Below are 20,926 nucleotides of genomic sequence, written 5' to 3' on the forward strand. Positions count from 1 at the left end.
TGTCAATGCAGGATCAGCCCAAAGCATCCAGGACAAGTGCTTGTCCAGCCACTGCTTGAGGATTGCCAGTGAGGGGGAGCTCACCACCTCCCTAGGTTGCTGACTCCATTGCTGAACTATTCTTGCTACATTTTTTTTCTAATATCCAACTGGCGCATTTCTGCCCTTAATTTAAACTCTTTGTAAGTCCTATCCTTTGCTACCTACAGGAACAGCCCCCTGCCCTCCTGTAAGGAACAGTGTAACAGATCAGGCTCTTATGGGCTTAATTTGCAAAGGTGCAGTTAGCCAGAGCAAGAGCACCCCAGAGATAACCAGAGTGCAACCTGATTGGCTGGTTGTAATGCTATAGCTGGTAGCCACAGATAGGATGCGCTGTCTGCTATAAAAGCGGGAAGAAGCCTGTCAGGGAGGAGAGAGGGAATTGACAGCCTTGGAAGCAGGCTGAGAGTCGGTGTGACACAAAGAGATTCCTGACATTTCCTCAGAGTCGGTCTAGAGATCTTGTCTAGTGGCAGAGAGGCCAGAGAGACGGAGAGAGGAAGGCTAGGTGGTCAGATTCCTCTAAGTGATCTCCGAGAAACTAAGAGGAAGGATCAGTGAATACCAGAGGCTAGAGGCCTAGTTGGTGGGAGACAAAAGGGAAACCTCTTACACGGAGACCCTCCTAAGCCAGTGAAAATTCCCTTCTGAGATAAGGGTGGGTGTTTGAGGAGTGTGTTCTGGACCGTGGGTGGGGAGGTTTGCCCTTACAGAGCCACCTGTGTGTGTTCTTATTCTAAAAGCTGTACTGAAAGCCGTCTACTGAAAGTGTTCTGTAACACCTAAACCATATCTGTCTAAAGGGAGTCTTGACATAATGCTTGTGTGCCTCTCTGAACCATCCCGAGAAGAGAAGTTTGTTAAATAAAAATCCAGTTTTTGTGTTTTAAACTTTCAAGAGCCTCTCTATCCGTTCCATTTACTTCAGCTTATGGTGGCAGCATTTTATATCTATAGTTTAGTGTCCCCTGACAGGATTTCTGGTTAAAGGCCTGTGAGTTGAGGGGAGTGCCTTAGGCCAACAAAGTCAGCTATCCAAATATCCACCCTCAGGAACAGGCTTCCCTCCCTTTTTGGGGCCTCTGTTTTCCCTCAGGGAGTGGGTGCTGTTATAAACAGCCTTTCAAATCCCTATGCTGGTTATCTCCTTCCCCTTGTGGTGCCAGTTTGAAGCCCTCCTGTAGAATCGTCCCAGGGTTTTGCCAAAAACATTTTCCCCCAACCTGATAGCTGAGGTCCATTGTGTGCTAGTAGGCAGTTTTCCAAAAAACCTTGCCCATGATCCCAGAATCCCAACTGTTCCTGCCAGCACCACCAATGCAGCTCCTGCCAGCACCAAGGCAATTCACTTCCATTGCCTTCTTCTTCCCATCACATTCCTTTTCCTCTGACTGGGAGGATCAAAGAGAATTCCACCTGGGCCCCATTCCCTTCAGCTGCCTCCCAAGAACTTCATAATCAGCCTTAGGAGCCAGTGTGGTGTAGTGGTTAAGAGTAGGTGAATTCTGATCTGGAGAACTGGGTTTGATTCCCCACTCATCCACCTGAGTGGCGGAGGCTTATCTGGTGAACCAGATGTGTTTCCTCACTCCTATATTCCTGCCGGGTGACGTTGGGCTAGTCAGAGTTCTTTGGAACTCTCTCAGCCCCACCTATCTCACAGGGTGTTTGTTGGGAGGGGGGGAGGGAAAGGCACTTGTAAGCCACTTCGAGTCTCCTTACAGAAGAAAAAGGTGGGATATAAATCCAAACTCTTCTTCTTCTTAATATGTGTGATGGTTCCCAGCTGTGTCATTCATTCCTGCATGGGCTATGAAAGAGAGGTAATGATCTGTAGATCTGTAGATTTATCCGGTTTGGCATTCAGTCTGCAATATCTTTAAATTTTGCCCCAGCAAGCAGCATACCTCTCAGGCTAAGGGGTCAGGTCTGGACATAGGACATTCCATAGCTCAGCAGAGAGTCTCCAATGACCAACACTGATGACCAGTTGAGTCACTCCATTTCATGCTGGGTCTTCCTCTTTCCTGGCGTCTTCAGCTATGGCCTTCATTCTTAATGCTCCTGTGTAAAAACTCCCTGCATTTTTTTTAAAAAAGGGACATCTAGCCCTCTGTATCTCGTCTTAGTTTTCTACCTATAAAGAACTTAGCAGTAGCAAGGAGACTTTGAAATACGTAATTTCTCTCCCCTGAAATCTGAAGTGGTACAGTCTGTTTCTTTCAATGGGACATTTGTTTCAAGTCAATGCTTTTTAAAACTTGGAAGCAAGTACCACTGTCCAGAGCAGCTTACTCCCTAGTAATTCTGCTCAGCTTTGAGTTACAGTCCCGACTGCCTTTAGATTGAGTCTGCTTTATTTCTTTGGGGATTGACTTTCATCATTGCAATAAGGAAAAGACCTATTTAGTGCTTCTTCAAGTAATTTCTCTTGGCTTATTAGCTAGACTCATCCTAGCATTATGTCATTAACTCTGTTGAACTGTAACAGCACTGGGCAACGAGGGAGACTGCTTCTTATAATGTATTTACTCGTGTTGTGTTCTTTATTGGCTTCATCAACTTAATACAGAGAACTTTGTCAGACTAGAGTTTTGCTGTATGTGTGTGTGTGTTGAGGTTTTTTTTTCTGTATTGATGAATGCTTTTAAGTGTCCCCCACATTCCTCTTTTAAAATTATCATTCTGGGTAGAAAGCCGTGAGTTAGAAAGTGCCCTTTCCTCATTCACTTCATGCACTCATTTACAGAAGCATTTTTATGCTGAAGGTTCTTAATGGCCACCAAGTTCAGTGCAATAGGAGAGTTTACCATTAACTGGCCCGGAAATGGCATGGGAAGCGATTGGCATTCATTTAGAGCCTGCTTCAAATGTCTTCTGGCACTTGCTAGTCAGCTCGGAGAAATAGGCTGGGTGGGAGAAAGAAAGAAAGACTTCAAAATGCATTCAAAATGTCAGATCTTCCTTGCAGCCCAAGTTCAGCTGCTGCCTGTGTAAAGTTCAGGAACAAACTACCTTTGTAATTTTTCCTCCTGCTTCTCATTTTTATTGGTTAAATGGTAAGAATTTATGTGTCACAATTCAGGATGTTGAGTGCTCTGCCTTTTTACGGTTCCGATTTACGTCAACTTTTAAATCAGCACCTCAGACAGGGAAACCTTTTCAGCAAATGTCCCACCAGAGAGGAAAGGTGGGGTAGGGTGGAAGACTGTCAGAAATATCTCACATATTGGATGCTATTTATGTAGATGGATTTTATAATGTTAATAATAACAATAATTCTTTGTGGCATTATCTGAAAGCAGATTCATGATGGTTGTTTTAAGCAAAACTGCATGAAAACCGCAGTTCTGCAACTAAAATGTTTGATTTGGCTACTTAATACAAAAGGGGTAATTGTGGACTCGCTTAACTTAAACTGCCTCACAGCATTGCTGTAAAGTGAAGGGGATGGCATGTGCTGGTCTAAGCTGTCAGGGGAAAACGCAGGGTAACCCCCCCCCTTCCGCACATTCAGAATAATGCACTTTCAATCCACTTTCAGTGCACTTTGCAGCGTGCGGAATAGCAAAATCCATTTGCAAACAATTGTGAAAGTGGATTGAAAGTGCGTTATCCCGCCTGTGTGGAAGGGATCTTGGATATGTTCAATGCTACAGTGACCTTTTCGCCTAGCCAACAAAGAGAACAGTTTGCTCCACTTCACTGTATGTATAAGCTGCACTTTTTGTTTACTCGCAGTCTCAATCTAAAAAGCTGCTTCTTTCAATTCAATTCAATAACCTTTATTAGGCATAATTTAAAAATGAAATAAAATAAATAAAATATATTAAAAGGGGAGGAAAACAGAATAAAACCTAACTCAGTTTTGTTTAGGGCCAAAGCAAGAAAACTTTGCCACATCCTCGGTCCGTTTAGAACAACTATAGTTGAGGAGTATCTGATTCTTAACCCTGTCAGAAAGAGCAGGTTTTGAGTTTATATATGGCTCAATAAATTGTTTACTTCAGCTGCTTCTTGTGTCTATCATTAATCTGTTCCCTACTTTTTGTTTTAGGTGCAAACCCTAGTTGTGTTTTAAAAAATCACTTTATTTCTATTCTCTTCACTTGCTTAGACAAAGGTGAAAATGGGGAACCTTACCAGAGGAGGAAAGGTCCTGGAGGAAGCCAGCCTGATGCTCCTGCTCCATCCCACATTCTCAAGAGCAGCACCCCAGTGCCAACAAGCAACAGCTGGAGGAGGATTATGCTTCTCATCATAGCAATAACGATACACAATATTCCTGGTGAGCACCCATCTTTCTAAGGCTATGACTCTTTAGATGCTCTTGATTCATGAAGGAAAGTTAGAGGAATCTATGCATCTTGTGAGGGATGCACACAATCTTATTCTTATGGGGTGAGGTGGGAGGTGCATTTTCTCATTCCTCTGCTAAGGAAGCCAGTCTTCTTAGTAGCTCCAGGCTTAGAGCTCATCTTAGGATCAGTAGTGGTTAAGATCAGGTGCATTCTAATCTGGAGGAACCAGGTTTGATTCCCTGCTCTGCCGTTTGAGCTGTGGAGGCTTATCTGGGGAATTCAGATTAGCCTGTGCACTCCCACACAGGTCAGCTGGGTGACCTTGGGCTAATCACAGCTTTTCGGAGCTCTCTCAGCCCCACCCACTTCACAGGGTGTTTGTTGTGAGGGAGGAAGGGCAAGGAGATTGTCAGCCCCTTTGAGTCTCCTACAGGAGAGGAAGGGGAGATATAAATCCTCCTCCTCCTCCTCCTCCTCCTCCTCCTTTTCCTTTTCCTTTTCCCTCTCCTTCCCACAGCTACTGGTCAATGATTAGGGGAGTGTGTTTTCTCCCTTTAAAGGAACAAATTAGCAGGCGTTGAGGCCAGATAAGAAGGGTTGTGTTGATGTCACAGTATCTGAAAGTGAATCAGTGATGGAAGAGGAGAGCAGGAGTCTGGGAAAGGGCAGATAACCAACAGGACAAGAGCCCCAAGGAAATTGGAGGCAGGCCTGACTGGATCACTGACCTGCACAGATTTTGGAATGGCTGTGTTTTTTTCATTACTGTTTCCTGTTAACATTCTTCATTATCCTTGTAAGAATTGGACAAGTTGGAGAAAATGACTTTCAATTATAGGAAATCTTGTTCCTGAAGGGATAATCTCTAAATAATAATCTCTAAAGTAGAGATAATCTCTACTTTAATCTGTAGCTGCAGTCTTTGAAATCAATATGACTTTTTCCAGCTGCTTCACCGGTATGAAGACTGACTTTTCAGATGAGCCTTATAAGAGTTGGCATTGTGATATTTGCATACCTAGCACATCTGTACAAGAAAGCAAATGATATTAAATCTAGCCTAACGTCCTTTTCATTTGAAATGCAATATACTTTTGTGGTTACATTGACCTTTGAGAATTACATCTTTTTAAAGAAATGACCGAAATATAAATGATAAAATATGTATTTTATTAAATTGAGCCCTCATGGTTGCTGATTAAAAAGAAATAGCTACTAGTTTGAGTACTAAAGGGCTTTAAAGAAAGTAAGTAGTGAAGCAAAATGGCCTTTTGAAGGTATATATTCCTACTTAATGAAGAACCTATACCTTTCTTTCTTTTGTATTACCTTTTATATTCTCTTGGAACAGAAGTGTACATATTGAATATTAAGCTTTTCCACTCCCTCTGTGTGAATGTAATGAGTAACACTTGGTAGGCAGTGCAGATCAAGTCTTCAAAATTGACAAAGCATGAAGTAGCTTTTGATTGAAGGAAGGGAAAGAGAAGTCTAAACAAATAAATGAGAAACAGGTTGCCCTAAGAAATATTCATTTATTTCCTGACTGCACAGGAATTGGGACTGAACATTGCAATATCTGCAGAAGATTCTTTAGCCAAGGCAACTTCACCCTGCTTCACTGAAACCCAAATGCCCCTTCCTCACATGCAGAATAATGCACTTTCAATCCACTTTCATAATTGTTTGCAAATGGATTTTGCTATTTTGCACAGTAAAACCCAGCTGCAAAGTACATTGCAAGTGGATTGCAAGTGGATTATTCTGCATGTGCGGAAGGGGCCTCAGATGTGTTTTGTACAGTTTGTGATTCGATTTCCACATTTTGTATGAATTGTGAGATTCACAAGAATCTTCTGGTTGCAGGTACTTTACTAAGCAGCATATGAAACATAACATGAATCAAGGCTGGTTCAAGTAGATATAATCTTAATTTAAAAATGTAAAGAGTGTGGCCTGGTAGTCAGTTGAGTGTGAGTTCAAGAATGGTTTAGCTACGAAGATAAGAGGTGAGTCACCACATTAGGTCAGTGGAAGCCTCTGTCCCACCTGCACCCATTTCTGAAGGCACCCGGACAGCTTTTCCAGCAAAGGTCTTCCCTGTATTTTTGTCATACTGCAATCATAAATCTTATATTCAAAATAGAAGTTGTAAAATTAATATGTTTATACAAAACTTCATTTCCAGCATATATGCAGAAAGCAGCAGTATCCCTTCTCTGTAATGAGTAACGTAAAAGAATTTTTAAGGATTGTTTTATATTGGGCCTGACTTAGTTACTTAAAGGACTTAAGTACAATTTCATTCATCTTCTGTTCTTCTGGATTGGTTATTTCATTGGTCTCACAGGTTGATAATCCTTAACAAGAATTTTAAATTTGGCCCCTAGAACTCAATGAAGCCAGCAACAGAAGGGAAGAGTTAGAATAGTCTAACTCAAGGGTCTGCAACCTGTGGCTCTCCAGGTGTTCATGGGCTACAAATCCCATCAGCCCCTGCCAGCATGGCCAATTGACTGTGCTGGGAGGGGCTGATGGGAATTGTAGTCCATGAACATCTGGAGAGCCGCAGGTTGCAGACCCCTGGAAACTAGTAAATTTTTAGGTTGAATATCATGGAAGTCTGATTTAAAGAACAAAAAAAACAACCTTCAGCATCTTCATCAAGTGAAAAATGTATTGAGGTTTGTTTGTTTTCAGATTATACAAAGAAAACATTTGCCTTTTACTGGAGGGAAGCATGGTTTTATTGACTATAATAACTCATTATAATGTGCCACAGTTCTACTCAGGGACTTTTATGCTTTAAGATATTCTCAAACGGTTCTTCTACAAAATGGTAATGTAACCACAGATGCTACAATGCAATTTTTTAGAATTTTTTGCTTCTGAATTAAAAGATTAGTCTCAAGTTATGATGTTCATAGATTCTGAGCCAAAACATACCATACACACAAACCCATCATGTGTAAGAATGATCTATGTACTGGTTTGAGAGCAGAAGTCTATCAGTTATTTAGGCCTCAGAAACACTTCAGGCAGCCACTGATGGTTTCTGTAGTTCACATGGTGGAAAGAGATAAGGGTATGACAGAAATTCTGATACATGGAGTGGATGTGCACTGGAGAGGTCCAGTCAAGTCATTGTCTGCTGTGTGGCTACCTGCAGATTTGGAGATGTGGAATTTCCCTTAACGCTTTACATGTTTACCACAGCAAACCCCAGTAAAACAAAAATAGCTTATGTCAGTGGTCTTCCACCCTTTCTGACCCAGAACTCATTTTTCATCAGCATGGGATTCATTGAGCCACCAATTTTTGATAAGGACGCATGTGACATGACTTTTGTTGTTGTTGTTGTTATTCCCAGTCTTCTGCTTATTATGACCCTGCAGCAGTTCCTCAGTACATAGTTGCTATTTATTTATTTGTTTGTTTGTTTATTACATTTTTAGACCGCCCTGCCCCGAAGGGCTCAAGGCAGTGTACATCAAATATATATATTTCAATAAAATCAGCATAAAACAGTGAATTTAAATTTCTAATGCAACAGATTAATAACAACTGATGGCTACTTTTCCCTCCTATCCCCCCGCCCCCCGCCCATGGGAGGCCTAGATGGAATGAGGGTCCAGTGACTAACCCGGCTGGCCAAAAGCCTGGCAGAAAGTCTGCATGTGTTAGGCTGATGGACTTCGCTGTCCTGGAGTTGAGGAAAGGTTGCCCCTGCTGAATTTCTGACCATCATACATTTTGCTTTAAGAACGAAACAAAACAAAAAGCTGTTGATCAGTTGATGAAGAATTGTTTTGAAACCTATTGTGGAGGCATCATTTGCTGCCCAGAGGTCAGAAACAGCATGAGTGCTGAAGTCAGGAGCTGCTAGTTTAAAAGATGCATTGTGGTTTCTAACACTCTAAAGGTCACTAGTGTTGGAGCTGGAGATTGTAGCTGGACTTCTTCACCCCACCCCACCCCCAAGTGTCAAGAAGGATGTCTTTAAACGGACGTGGAGGAGTGGGTGTGCACTTGAGATTCGCTTCCCTGCTGCTCTGTCAGCTGGACAGCAGTGAATTATTTTTATTGTCACTCAGGAATTGGGGGGGGGGGGGAGGAACCTTTTTGTAAAGGACAAAAAAGTGCCTCCCGCACTAGCAGCAATAGGTTAATGACAATAATCTCCCTGTTGCTGTAGAGAGAGTTCTTCAAAGAAGCTGCCTAACCTTTTTATGTTCCTTTGAGCACAAAGTTGTCTTCAGACAATTGTAAAAACCCTAAAAATGATCTCCTGTTTGTTAAAGGTCATGGCATTAATGTGTTGATTCTTCTTCATGATGTTGCAAATGGTCTGAGGACAGCATCCTCCTCAGAGTTTGGATTTTAGATCAGCACCTGGAAAGTGTTTGTCCAGCCCTGTACTGTTCTCAGGCTAGCAAGTTTCCTTTTTTACTGTGGCCCCTTCCACACATGCAGAATAATGCACTTTCAATCCACTCTCAGTGCACTTTGCTGCTGGATTTTACTGTGCAAAATAGGAAAATCCACTTGCAAAACATTGTGAAAGTGGATTGAAAGTGCATTATTCTGCATGTGTGGGCCTAAGTCAGTGGTGGCGAACCTTTGGCACTCCAGATGTTATGGACTACAATTCCCATAAGCCCCTGCCAGCATGGCCAATTGGCCATGCTGGCAGAGGTTGATGGGAATTGTAGTCCATAACATTTGGAGTGCCAAAGGTTTGCCACCACGGGCCTAACTCTTCCAACCACACTCATGCACTGAATGTTTTTTGTGGGAGGGGAGGGAAATATTTAAATTAATCAACATTGGTAACACCAAAATTCCTAACCTCTAGCAAAAAGCTTGGTCTTCCTAACTACTAAACAAATTGATGATACTGCCACAGTATCTTCCCTGTAGATCTCTCAAGTAAGCAGACAAGCTAAATATCTGTCTAGTGACTTCTTAGGGATTGACTCACATAGATGGATTGCTTCAAGCTCTGCAGTTCTCCCATAGAACATCCAGGGGGATCAAAGTTTAGATTTAATCAGACTAGGCAAAATGGATCCTCAACACTGTTGAGCCTGAAGATATTTTGAGGAATAGTAGTGCCCTCCCACCATAAAATGGCTGCCTTGGAAGGCAGAACCATTCATAAAATGTTGAGAGGTTTCTAACCAAAGCGTCTGTCTGTGATTGTGCAAACTCTGTCTGTGCAAACTCTGAACTGTTACCCAGATTGGTCGCCATGTCAGGCCTGTCAAACAAAGAACACCCTCTGAATGTGAAGAAGTGAAACACAAATCTCAGGATTAAAAAAAGATAATATAAATCTGTTTATACATGGATCCCAGTCTGGCACAATAAATCCCCCCCGGATGAAAAGATTGAATGCAGAGAGATTCTTAAACAGAATAACTTTATTTCCATTTAGAGCTGCAGAATAAAGGGCGGAATTAGGTGGAAACAGTATAAGCAGTTGTTATACTTCCTGAGTATTATATGCCTATGTGTGTCAGTCCAATAGAAATCAATTTGTTCAGCAAACCCCAGTGAAGTGGATAGTGTCAAAGTAGGACCTGGGAGACCATGGGGGACCTTCAGCCAATCACACACGGTGAAATTAAAGTACATCACATATTTGTTCTGAGGATTACACAGCAGATAGGAGAATGATGCAAACCACTCTGCTCCAATTAGCTGAGTGAAGGAAAGTCAAGTACCCAAGAAGCAGTGAGTGTGCTTCCTGCTCTATTCCCACAGTATCCTCCTCTGGGGAGATGGATTCCATGGCTTCCTTATACTGTTGTATGGCTCTTCCCCCTGTTCCTTCATCTGGGGGTGGTTCTATTCTGCCATTTCTGCTATGAAAAATACATACCCAGCACTATCACAGGGGTGAGCAAGAAGCCACTCCCAGCCCATCTGATCCATAGAGCTTTCCAGGACCTGGCAAGAATCTGTGAAGATTGAAAGGCAGTTAACCAAGTGTGGATTACATCCCATAATTCTACAAATTTTTATCCTTCAACAGTAGTTGGAAGAATTGTCATCATGTTGCACATGTGTTGACAAACCAGGATGAGATGGTTCCATGACATATTCACTTGCTGGTGCAGTTTTTATACATGCATTATTTACATACTTATACTTCTTTTCAGAGGGTGTACAGCATCATTCTCCCCATAGTCAGCATGCTGTAGCAGTTGAGCATGGTGGACTCTAATCTGGAGAACGGGTTTTATTCCCCACTCCTCCACATGAGTGGCAGATTCTTATCTGGTGAACTGGATGTGTTTCCCCTCTCCTCCACATGATGCTTGTTGGGTGACCTTGGGCCAGTCACAGTTCTTTGGAACTTTCTCAGTCCCACCTACCTCACAAGATGTTTGTTGTGGGGCGAGGAAGGGAGTCTCCTTGAGTCTTCTTACAGAAAGACTCTCCGCTAGGGTGGGTGGGCCATGTCCAGATGCCAGGCCCCCTCCCTCCCCTCTCTTGCATGCCACCCCTCACTCACTCACTCACTCACTCACTCACTCACTCACTCACTCACTCACTCACTCACTCACTCACTCACTCACTCACTCACTCACTCACTCACTCACTCCCCTCACTCCCCTTCCCTGGCATGCCACCTCTCCCCCTCCCCTCCCTCTCCCTCCTCTAGGGTGGGTGGGCCATGTCCAGATGCTGGGCCACCTCCCCTCCCTCCTCTCTCTTGCATGCCACCCCTCCCTCCCCTTCCTCACTTCCTTCCCCTTGCATGCTCAGAGTGCATGTTTTTATTAGCTTCTTCATTGCCACCACTAGGATGCATTGGTTTGTGCTTGTTACAGGTGGCAATGGAAGTGTAAGTAATGCTACAAGATGGATTAAAATTAGAGGAAGTTTCATCATTATTATCACCACTCTGAGATAAATGATCAGAAGTCAAGGGAGAAAACCAATTTGAAACAGGCATTATAAAACCTTGTTGTTGTTGGCTTTAAATGCAAAGAAGTCCTCAATCTTAGATTGTTTACCCCATTTGTTTTTAAAGCCATTTCTTGACATAATATATTTATGCAGTGATTAATTTTAGCATTTAAGTTCACAGTAGTTGTGGGCAGTGGTTGGATTCAGCAGGTTCACACCACTTCGGCAGAACCAGTTGTTAAAATGGTGCTTGTAAACAACCGGTTGTTAAATTATTTGAATCCCACGACCAGAACTGGTTGTTAAATTGTTTGAATCCCACCACTGAACACATCAGTTGGCCCCATGTTGGGATCACTGTGATAATCGGTAATGTGTGAGAGTATCTCAGTAGAGAGTCACGTCAGTCAGTCCTTATCCAACAGGACTGCAGTAGGATTTAATTCAAGCACCACAAAGACTAGTGAGAAAAACATGGTGGGTGAGACAGATTCAAGCTGCTAAACAGGGTGCATGCTCTTCTTTTGCTACCTGCTGAAAAGCTGGTGGGTGAGGTAAATGCTTTGAATATCTTAGGGTACAACAAATTTAATGCAGCCCCCTCCATCCCCTCAACTATTTTCCCTCCGGAGACTACTGCTACTGGCAACTTTCAGAATTCAAATTACTTTATTACAGTTCCACTTATTTTCTCCCAGGCTAGACATATGGAAGCTTTTGCAGCACCTGTAAACACCACAGACTCCCCCACCATCAGGTGGCTAATTGTCTTGCAAATGTCGGCAGTGGTTTTGGGAAGCGGCAGCTTCTCATTAATGCCAGTTATGAAATGCCTGTAAGAAATTGGAAATGACGTGTGGGTTTTGTTAGTTTAACACTAGGCAAATTCCAGAGGTGGGCAGATGACAGGGCTGTCTCTGAGGTAACTAACTTGAAGTTCAGTCAGATGCTGAGGACCTCACTAATTTCCTCTTGGTCCTACTTCTGCTCTTATAGATTTTCTCACAACCTTTGCCTTGTTCACTAACCCTCCCTGCCAGGTGTTTTAGTAACAGATGGGAATGTTTGTGCTGTGTTGTTGAAGGCTTTCCACGGCCAGAATCAACTGGGTATTGTGGGTTTCCCAGACTCTGTGGCCATGGTCTGGTAGTTTTTGCTTCTAACATTTTGCCTGCATCTAAGGCTGATTTTTCAGAGACATGTACCATGGAGAGAAATGCATCTTACTGTGAGATGCCTCTGGAGATGCTAGCCTCAGATGTGGGTAAAACTTGAGGAGTTAAAACTACCAGGCCATGGCCACACAGCCTGGAAAATCCACAACACCGATTTGTGCTATACTTTATTCTTGTGGCATGTTCTGATGGTGTAAGATTAATTCAGATTGGCTGACTGCTGTAAACATACCTTTTGTTTATACAGTAAGCATACTCTGAAGCTTCTTGGTTGTCTTTTGGCACCGATTTAGGGGAAATGTGGACTGTCTTTTAAAGTTGGTTGTTGTGCCTTCGACAATACATACCTTTTAAGGGTTGACTAGGTAACCATTGTGTGATTTATCTGAAGACAAATGCTTTTACACAGCTTGATGGCAGGCCACATCACAGCATTGTGATTGTTGTTCCTGCCCAAGTCATTCCAATATTAATCAAGCACCGTGGGTACACACAGCAGGGGGGTATCTCTTGCACTGCTGTAGGTTTATGTGAAGAAGTCCTTAAGAAGCTATTTGACAACAACTTAGCCTGCTTTTTCAAATGATTATGAAATGCATTGACCGTGTCCAAAAGACCATTGTGTAGACTATAGAGTCATAGTTGCTTGCCTGAAAAGTAAACAACAACTGAGGGCCAAAACAGACTTGATAAAGAAGATTTGTGATTATATCTCCTCAAACTTTTTTCCATTTCTACAAAGCAGTCCCTTTGGGGGTGTATATTTGATCAGAGAGCAGCATTGGGAGAGAAGGTTTTCCACATGTGTTGTTTCCCTGTTGTTATCCCCTCCCAAGCTGCTGGGGAGAAATCCAAGAGCCACACAGAAGGCTGACATAAAGGGGGGAAACGTCAGAAGAGCTTGTTAGTTCTCCTGTATCACATCTGTTTAGGTTTTTTGCAAAAAGAGTGGACTAGGAAACGTCATAAAATTATAAGCTCTTGGGAGCATAGCTGTTCTTATTTTGATATTGTTCTATCCTCATTTGGTACCGAACTCCTTACTAGCTCTTGGGCAACAACAGGTGATGATTTCTAATAGGCCCATTTGTCTTGCTCTTTGCTCTGTCTGATTTTTCATTTAGTGCTTGAAGCATTGGTCTTTTCTGGCTTTGCGTGTAGCCTTGTTCTTAAGGAAAGAGATAGTAATTCCTGGCATAGGGTACTCTTTTCATTACAGGTAATGTGGCTAGTAGTTAGCATGTGGGGAAGATAATGGGATGGAGCAACCTACTTTACATGCCTTGTTTGTGTTCATTGGCTGCAGCTGTTGAGGTGAAGGCTTCTTAATTTGCTCGAAGGCAGCAGCAAATGAAGAGAACAAAGTGATATAGATGGGAGGTGCCAAATGTCTGGCTAATTCATATTCTTAATGTCTTTAATTATGCACTTAATCAGGGCTTGTTTATTTAGGTTAATTTTTGTTTTTTAGGCTGTTGTTGTGGCAAGGAGTTGAAATGATTTAAAATGTGATAAGTTTATCACAAACAACAATAAGGTGTATATGTAAGGTCTAAATGCTGTCTGTTCCCTTAAAAATAATCTGGGTGCACTTAAGATAGGAAAAATCCATAGAATGGTTTTGTGGGTAGTTTCCCACAATTTTTAGTTTTTTAAAGTGTATTTTATGGTATATAAGACAGCTGGATAAATTCTCTGTGTGAAAGGATATGATACTGTTCACTAAAGAGCTTGTGAGCTACATCTACAAATGAGAGGTCCGAATAAATATACCGGTAATAAACTAAGGGGAAAGTATTGGAAAAAGTTCTTTGGCTGCAATGTTGGACTAAATGATATGCTTAGAGTCCATATTCTGTTAGATCTCGTAGATCTATGTGAAGTTTTAGCTCGTTCTTTAGCAGAAATGATGAAATGTTCCGAGAGGTCGCAAGAAACGCTCTCATAATAATGTACCATGATTCAAAAACATTGTAACTATGGAACTAGGTTGACTTGAACTTATCTTAACATGTAAATTATTGTATTACTTATATATTTTAATTTTTGCACTTATCTGATACTATGCCATTGAAGGCTTTTGATTCTAAATATATTAAGAGAACATGTATATGGGCAGATGTGTGTATTGTTTTAGTATTTACTGTTGCTTACTAAGTGCTTAAGGATAGAAATTTATACCTTTAAAGTCACCACACTCTGGAGTATAGGTGTATTAGAACATGGAAACAATGTACCAGGTTACTAGGTTGGAACCACAGAGACAGATACTCTGTTCTGACAAGCTTCAGTATTACTATCTCTATCCTTCTTTAGAATAAGCCCAAAGAATTTTTTCGATGGCTTGAGGGATCAAGTATAATTTCTCTGGGCTCAGTAAAAACTTCTAACATTCTACCCAAATTGTCCCATTCTCTACATACAATCTTATAAATCATGAAATGGGAGGTGGAATATTGTTGAAATCATGCAATTGTGATGAGTCTGGAGTTTGGGGGGAGCCCAGTGGCACAGAGTGGTAAGTGCAGCACTTCAGTCAAAGCTTTGCCCATGACCTGAGTTCGATCCTCATGGAAGTCGGTTTCAGGCAGCTGGTTCAAAGTTGATTCAGCTTTCCTTCTGGAGTTAGTAAAATGAGTACCCAGCTTGCTGAAGATAAAGTGTAGGGAACTGGGGAAGGCAATGGCAAACCACCTTGTAAACATAGTCTGCTTAATAAATGTCACGATGTAACAACATCCAGTTGATCAGTAATAATCCGGTACTTGCACAGGGGACTACTTTTACCTTTTTGGATTGCGGTGGATCTCCTGGGGCCCAATAAAATATTCACATTTTCTTTCCCATATTGTGCCCTGGGCTGTGGCTAAGTGGAAGTGCATCTTCTTGTCCCAGCTTTTCCAGTTCAAAGAGCCAAGCAATAGGTGACGTGAAAGACCTTTGCCTGAAACCCTTTAGAGCTGCTGCCAGTCTGAATAGACCCCTGGTCTATTCAGACTGGCAACCTGCGGCTCTCCAGATGTTCATGGACTACAATTTTCATCATTTGGCCATGCTGGCAGGGGCTGATGGTAATTGTAGTACATGAACATCTGGAGAGCCGCAGGTTGCAGACCCCTGGAATGGACAGTACTGTAAAAGGCAGCTTTGTATTTTATGTGCAGATATAGATAATTATGTTGTCTTTTACTATGATGAATGATGGTGTTTTATAATTGTATTGTTTTCCTACTGTTGTTTTTTTATTATAGCTGCAACTGATACCTATGGTTATAGGTAGCAGTCTTGGAAATAAATTTGATTGATTAATGTTTTTGTAAAAAAAATGTAAGGGCTAGAATTGGGTTAATTTTTTTTTGGCTCGTGAATTAAATTTGAAGTTTTGTTTTTTTAACTGATTTTTCAGATTGAACGCTTTAGGGACTTGGTCCTCAATATTTGGCAACCTGAGGAATCACTGTTTTGATTTTAAAAATTCACAGCTTCTCCTTAAGACCTTCTTCTTCCTCACAGGCACTTGCCACATGCTGGGCGGCGTTTTTCAAAGTGTGGTGAGCCAAGCGTGCCCCACAGAGACTTCCGTCATATATAATCTGCCAAACAGTACCATGAGAACTGTTGTGGATGGGGGTTTCTGGACCCATGGCAAACTGTTTATTTTCCCAAATGAAGGGAAGGCGTGAAAAAACAGGAAATAGTCAAAGACTGAGAGCGCACCATTTAACCCACCTGCTGAAGAGAGTGTCATTCATTCATTCATTTCATTGGATTTCATAGACTGCCTCATCCCCGAAGGGCTATAGGCGGTTCACAACCAATAAATTACTTTAAAATACCTCTAAAAACATTAAAATCAGCATGCAGCATAACAACCCATATTAGCGGCACCCGGTATTAAGGCTGGGAGGGACTGGCAGCACCCCAGACGTAACTAATATAGGGCACTGCCAGAGATGACACTATGGCAGGACCTCACAAGGGAGCCTCACAATGGCGAGTATCAGTGGTGTGATTCAGCAGGTTCGCACAACTTCGGCAGAACCGGTGGTTAAAATGGTGCTTGTAAACAGCCAGTTGTTAAATTATTTGAATCCCACCACTGACGAGTATCACAAAACTCAGATGCTACATGCCAGGAGGCCCCTTGTCAAAAGATGAGATTGACACTCATCTGACTCTTGATTGGGAGGGATGAGTTTTTATCTCAGCAGACAGAAGGGTTAAAAGGCGAACCCTTCCTAAGAGGCGGAGTGAAGTGAGAAGCTGAGAGATGTGATGTGCTGCGAGAGGAGAGAAGAGGAAAGAGTTCAGGGAGGAAGCGCCTCTGATATGGGGAAATCTCACTCACGCATTGAAGACCACTCTGCCATGCTAAAGGACATGCACTCACAGGGAGCACTAATGTAGCTGTGTGCTGTGCCCTTTGCACATTCCTAGATGCAACCTCACCAGGGTTCTCCAAGCCACTGGTTTACCAAGAGACTTGATTTTATTTCTTAGGGTGGGGCAGGCATTTTTTTATTTGCAAGCAAATGTGCAACAGACCCTGCTGCAGGAATCTGACAAGAATTTACATCAGCTACATTTGAAAATCAAGTTGAAGTAAAAGGTTCTGTTGTCTTATATGTGCTGCAAGATCAGGTCTCTGCTGCTTCTGTGGGGTCCAGTCTCAAAGGCCTTGGCCCAAGTTCTAATCAGTCTCACCCCTCAATAGGAAGGTGTATGGACGCGAGCCCCAGCACAGCGCCTGGACTTGTTCCGGGGCCACGCGAGACAGTGGCCGCGGCCAGAGAGGGGACGCGCTGTCGGGCCGATCCGCCACCTCCCCACTCGACGGGTCGCCGCTGCCCCAACACGGCGATTCACCGGCACCTGGACTGGATGCCATGTCAATACATTGACCTACCGATCCTTCAGCTGGGCTATCAGCTGATCCGCCGCCCCAAACGCGCCAGGCTGAGGGACTACGGGAGCGGGGCTCTGAGCCTGGCTGGGCTCGCCCAGTCTCAGCTGAGCCTGATCAGGGGGGATGGCAGCTGGGATGAGGAAGGGAGATGAGGAGAGGAAGGGTATATGAGGGGGTGGGAAAGGAAGCCCTGGGGCATTGTCTGAGGGAAGAGGGTGGAGGAGTGAGCTGTGTGGAGGCAGGGAAAGAGGACAGTGAAGCCCAGGAGGGCAGGGAGTGGGAGAGTCCTGTAGGCCAGCTGTGCTGGGGAACAAGCTGGGGGACTTCTGATTGGGTCCCGACCCTGAGAAAGTGCAACAGCGGAGGGGGAGAGTAGGAACCCAGTAGACGGGCTAACTCTTGCTCCATGAGGCAACGGAGTGAGAAAAGGTGCAGGGAGGGTGTCAGGGTGCGCCTAGAGCTGAGGCACCCTGTGGGTGAGTTTATTTAAGATCTCGGCTGGGGAGGCAACCCCCAGGTAAAGGGAGGAGGGACGGCACACTCGCCCCAGGGGGACAGGCGGTCAGGGGAGGCGCCACAGAAGGTATTTTGCACCAGAGCCAAGTAGAAACCTGCTTATAGGTAGGTAAGTTCTGGGTAGACAGGTGCAAAGGGGCTTGGATAACCTTTATGGCTGTTCATATAAATAGCAAAAGGTTCATATACCACCTGAACTTGCATATGCAGGCAGAAAGGTGTCTGTCTATCGTTGTGATGAAATCCTTTGCCCTGGAAAAGAGGGAATACAAATTTTGCACCAGAATTAACTGCTATATCTGCTTTACAACTGTTGCTGCTTGGTGCAGTTCAACCAGTCAGAGTTCCTAGACTGACCTGTTGGATCTTGGCAATTAATCAGCATATGGTCTAGTCATCATAGTGCTCTGAGGTGGCCTGGAAGCTGGGGGGGGGGGGGTGCAAGCTGCCCTGGTTTTATGAGCTCCTGCTCTCCCCATTCCTTTAGGTGGAGAATCCATGCCCCATTCCAAGGACACTGAGAGGGCTCCTCTTTCACATTATCTGGATAAGCATAAGAGTGGATCACCTGTCCTTCGAAGGACTTGAAGAGGACCATCTGCAATATCCTTGCATACCCCCACAGAGCCGCAGTTGCATTAGAATATTCACAGTAATATTCATTTTCTTTAGGCTGATTTTAGCTCTGTTCATAGCAAAGCTGAAGGACCGTGATCATTCCAAGCTTCTATATCAGTTAATTTAAAATGTTTATTTTGTTTAGCTTCTTTGCTGTTTTACTTTTAGCAGCTATTGAATTTGCAGTTGCAAATGCAGTTCTGCAAACATCAAGGCTGAATATATCAAAGCTATGATTCTCATTATTACAATGCCTGGCACAAATATATTCCTGCCCTATATTCATCATAACATCACATCAGTGCTGTGGAAATGAAAAATAGAACTGAGGAGTGAGCACTTGGTTTATTTATTTTTTAAAAATTATTTATTTCAACTCATTTATTAAAACATTTTTCCCCTCAGTGGGAACCCAAAACAGATAACATCATTCTCCTCTCTTCCATTGATCTGCACAACAACCTGTAAGGCTGAGGGAGTGTGACTATTGGATGGATGGATGGATGGATGGATGGATGGATGGATGGATGGATGGATGGATGGATGGATGGATGGATGGATGGATGGATGGATGGATGGATGGATGTTACCCATGACTTTCCATGGCAGAGTGAGGATTCGAACCTGAGTCTTGTTTGTCAAAGGTGTTAGCAACTGGTGACTTGGAAACTTTATCTGACTCCATTGGCCTTCTGCCTCATCCCCACCTACCTCCTGTTGACATTCATCATTTTCTGCTTAGCAAACTGAGGCAATAAGTTCTTTGCTCCCCAGGCCTGCAGTGTCAGATGTAACAGAGGCTTTGGCAATAGCTTCCCATTGGTTTCTGATGTATGAGGTGCTGAAAAATAGGAATGAACAGCTGGGGTTTATAAGGAAATAACTCTGCCAAAAACAGTATAAGGGAATACCTCTGCCAAAAGTGCAGTATTCCCTGAGTAAGAAAGAAGCAACATGTCTGTGTCTCAGAGTGAATCTGTTGACAAAGCCAGCTGTTTGGGTAAACATTTCCTTAGGCTGAGGTAGGCTGTTGGTCTGTCTAGCCTTATATTGTTTATTCCAATTGTTGACCTCTTTTCCATCAAATAATAAAAACAATATATACATTAGCAGAAGAAGAAGAGTTTGGATTTATACCCCCCTTTCTCTCCTGTAATGAGACTCAAAGGGGTTTACAATCGCCTTTCCCTTTCCCCCTCCCCCCAGCAAACACCCTGTGAGGTGGGTGGGGCTGAGAGAGCTCAGAAGAGTGTGACTCGCCCAAGGTCACTCAGCTGGCTGTGTTGGAGTGCACAGGCTAATCTAGTTCCCCAGATAAGCCTCCACAGCTCAAGTGGCAGAGCAGGGAATCAAACCCGGATCTCCAGATTAGAGTGCACCTGCTCTTAACCACTACGCCAGTGCTGCCCTTCGTATGCTTAACATTGAATTTAAAATTCTTAAAATGACAACAATTATAGCAACACAGCAACATAATACCCAGTGAAAGCTATAAAGCAGTCAACAGCACTATTACTTAAAAAATAAAGGTATTCCAGAACAAGGAAGTTCTTCACCCAGTCCATAAGGCCTGACTGGATGGTATTATTTTCAGATCTAGTGGGAGGACATTCTGTAATATGGTGGCAGCATCTAAAAAATCCTTCTTGTGAGTCCCGCCCAATCTTAACTTGTGAGACCTGGGATAATATCATTCATGAGCCCTAGTACCAAAGTATATTGATATGGGTAGAGATGGTTCTGTATGTATTTAATTTCATTTATTGGTTTTGTGTGCCATCCTTCTCCTTGCGAGCTCAGGATGGCTTCCAACATTTATATAAAATACAATATCAATTTAAAAAGAGAATTCCCATCCAAACATTAACATTTCTAAAACCAGATGGCCATTAAATTACAATAAAACTAGGATACAAAAAGGACAGAAAAAGATGAAATAGATGGAACAAAATGGAAAAGAATAAAACAGTAAAGATGAAAAAGAGGGAGAGCTAGATGGTAAAAACCGTATTCTTAACCCAAGTAATTTTGGGCTTTAAAAGTTAACTTCTAATGGACTTTGGGACCATATTGGAAGCCAGTTCAAATGAAGTAAACCTTACATCAGCAGATTCCAGTAGGGATCTTTACCACCAAGTTTGTCTTCAAGGGAACAGGCATATAGATCTGTTTTGACTGGTTGAAGTTCTTTTAATCACCATTGTGTGAGATTCTTCTAAAATGGATATGTAACTTGTCCCCAAAATCAGATGTAGCAAAAGTTACATTAAAAAAAAAGGATCCAGGGCAGAATCAGGAAATTACAGGCCAGTTAGCCTCAATCAGTAGAAACAATAATTGAAACTAGAATTTATCAAGCACATGCAGGAACAGCCTGCAGAGGGAAAACTAGCATGGCCTTTGCAAAGGGAAATCCTTCCTCATCACCTTTTTGGAGTTCTTTAAGGAAG

General features: G+C 42.9%; 1 protein-coding gene across 2 annotated transcripts in view; it reads left to right on the plus strand.

The window, feature by feature from the left end:
* Positions 1-20,926, plus strand: part of SLC39A11 (solute carrier family 39 member 11) — a 549,451-nt gene that overhangs the window by 213,297 nt on the left and 315,228 nt on the right. For both annotated transcript variants that reach the window (XM_048488149.1, XM_048488150.1), the window contains exon 6: positions 4,160-4,330. In XM_048488149.1, the coding sequence (XP_048344106.1) occupies positions 4,160-4,330 (171 nt within the window). The remainder of the gene's footprint in view (positions 1-4,159; positions 4,331-20,926) is intronic.

The sequence above is a fragment of the Sphaerodactylus townsendi genome, linkage group LG03, assembly GCF_021028975.2.
Source record: "Sphaerodactylus townsendi isolate TG3544 linkage group LG03, MPM_Stown_v2.3, whole genome shotgun sequence".
NCBI lineage: Eukaryota > Metazoa > Chordata > Lepidosauria > Squamata > Sphaerodactylidae > Sphaerodactylus > Sphaerodactylus townsendi.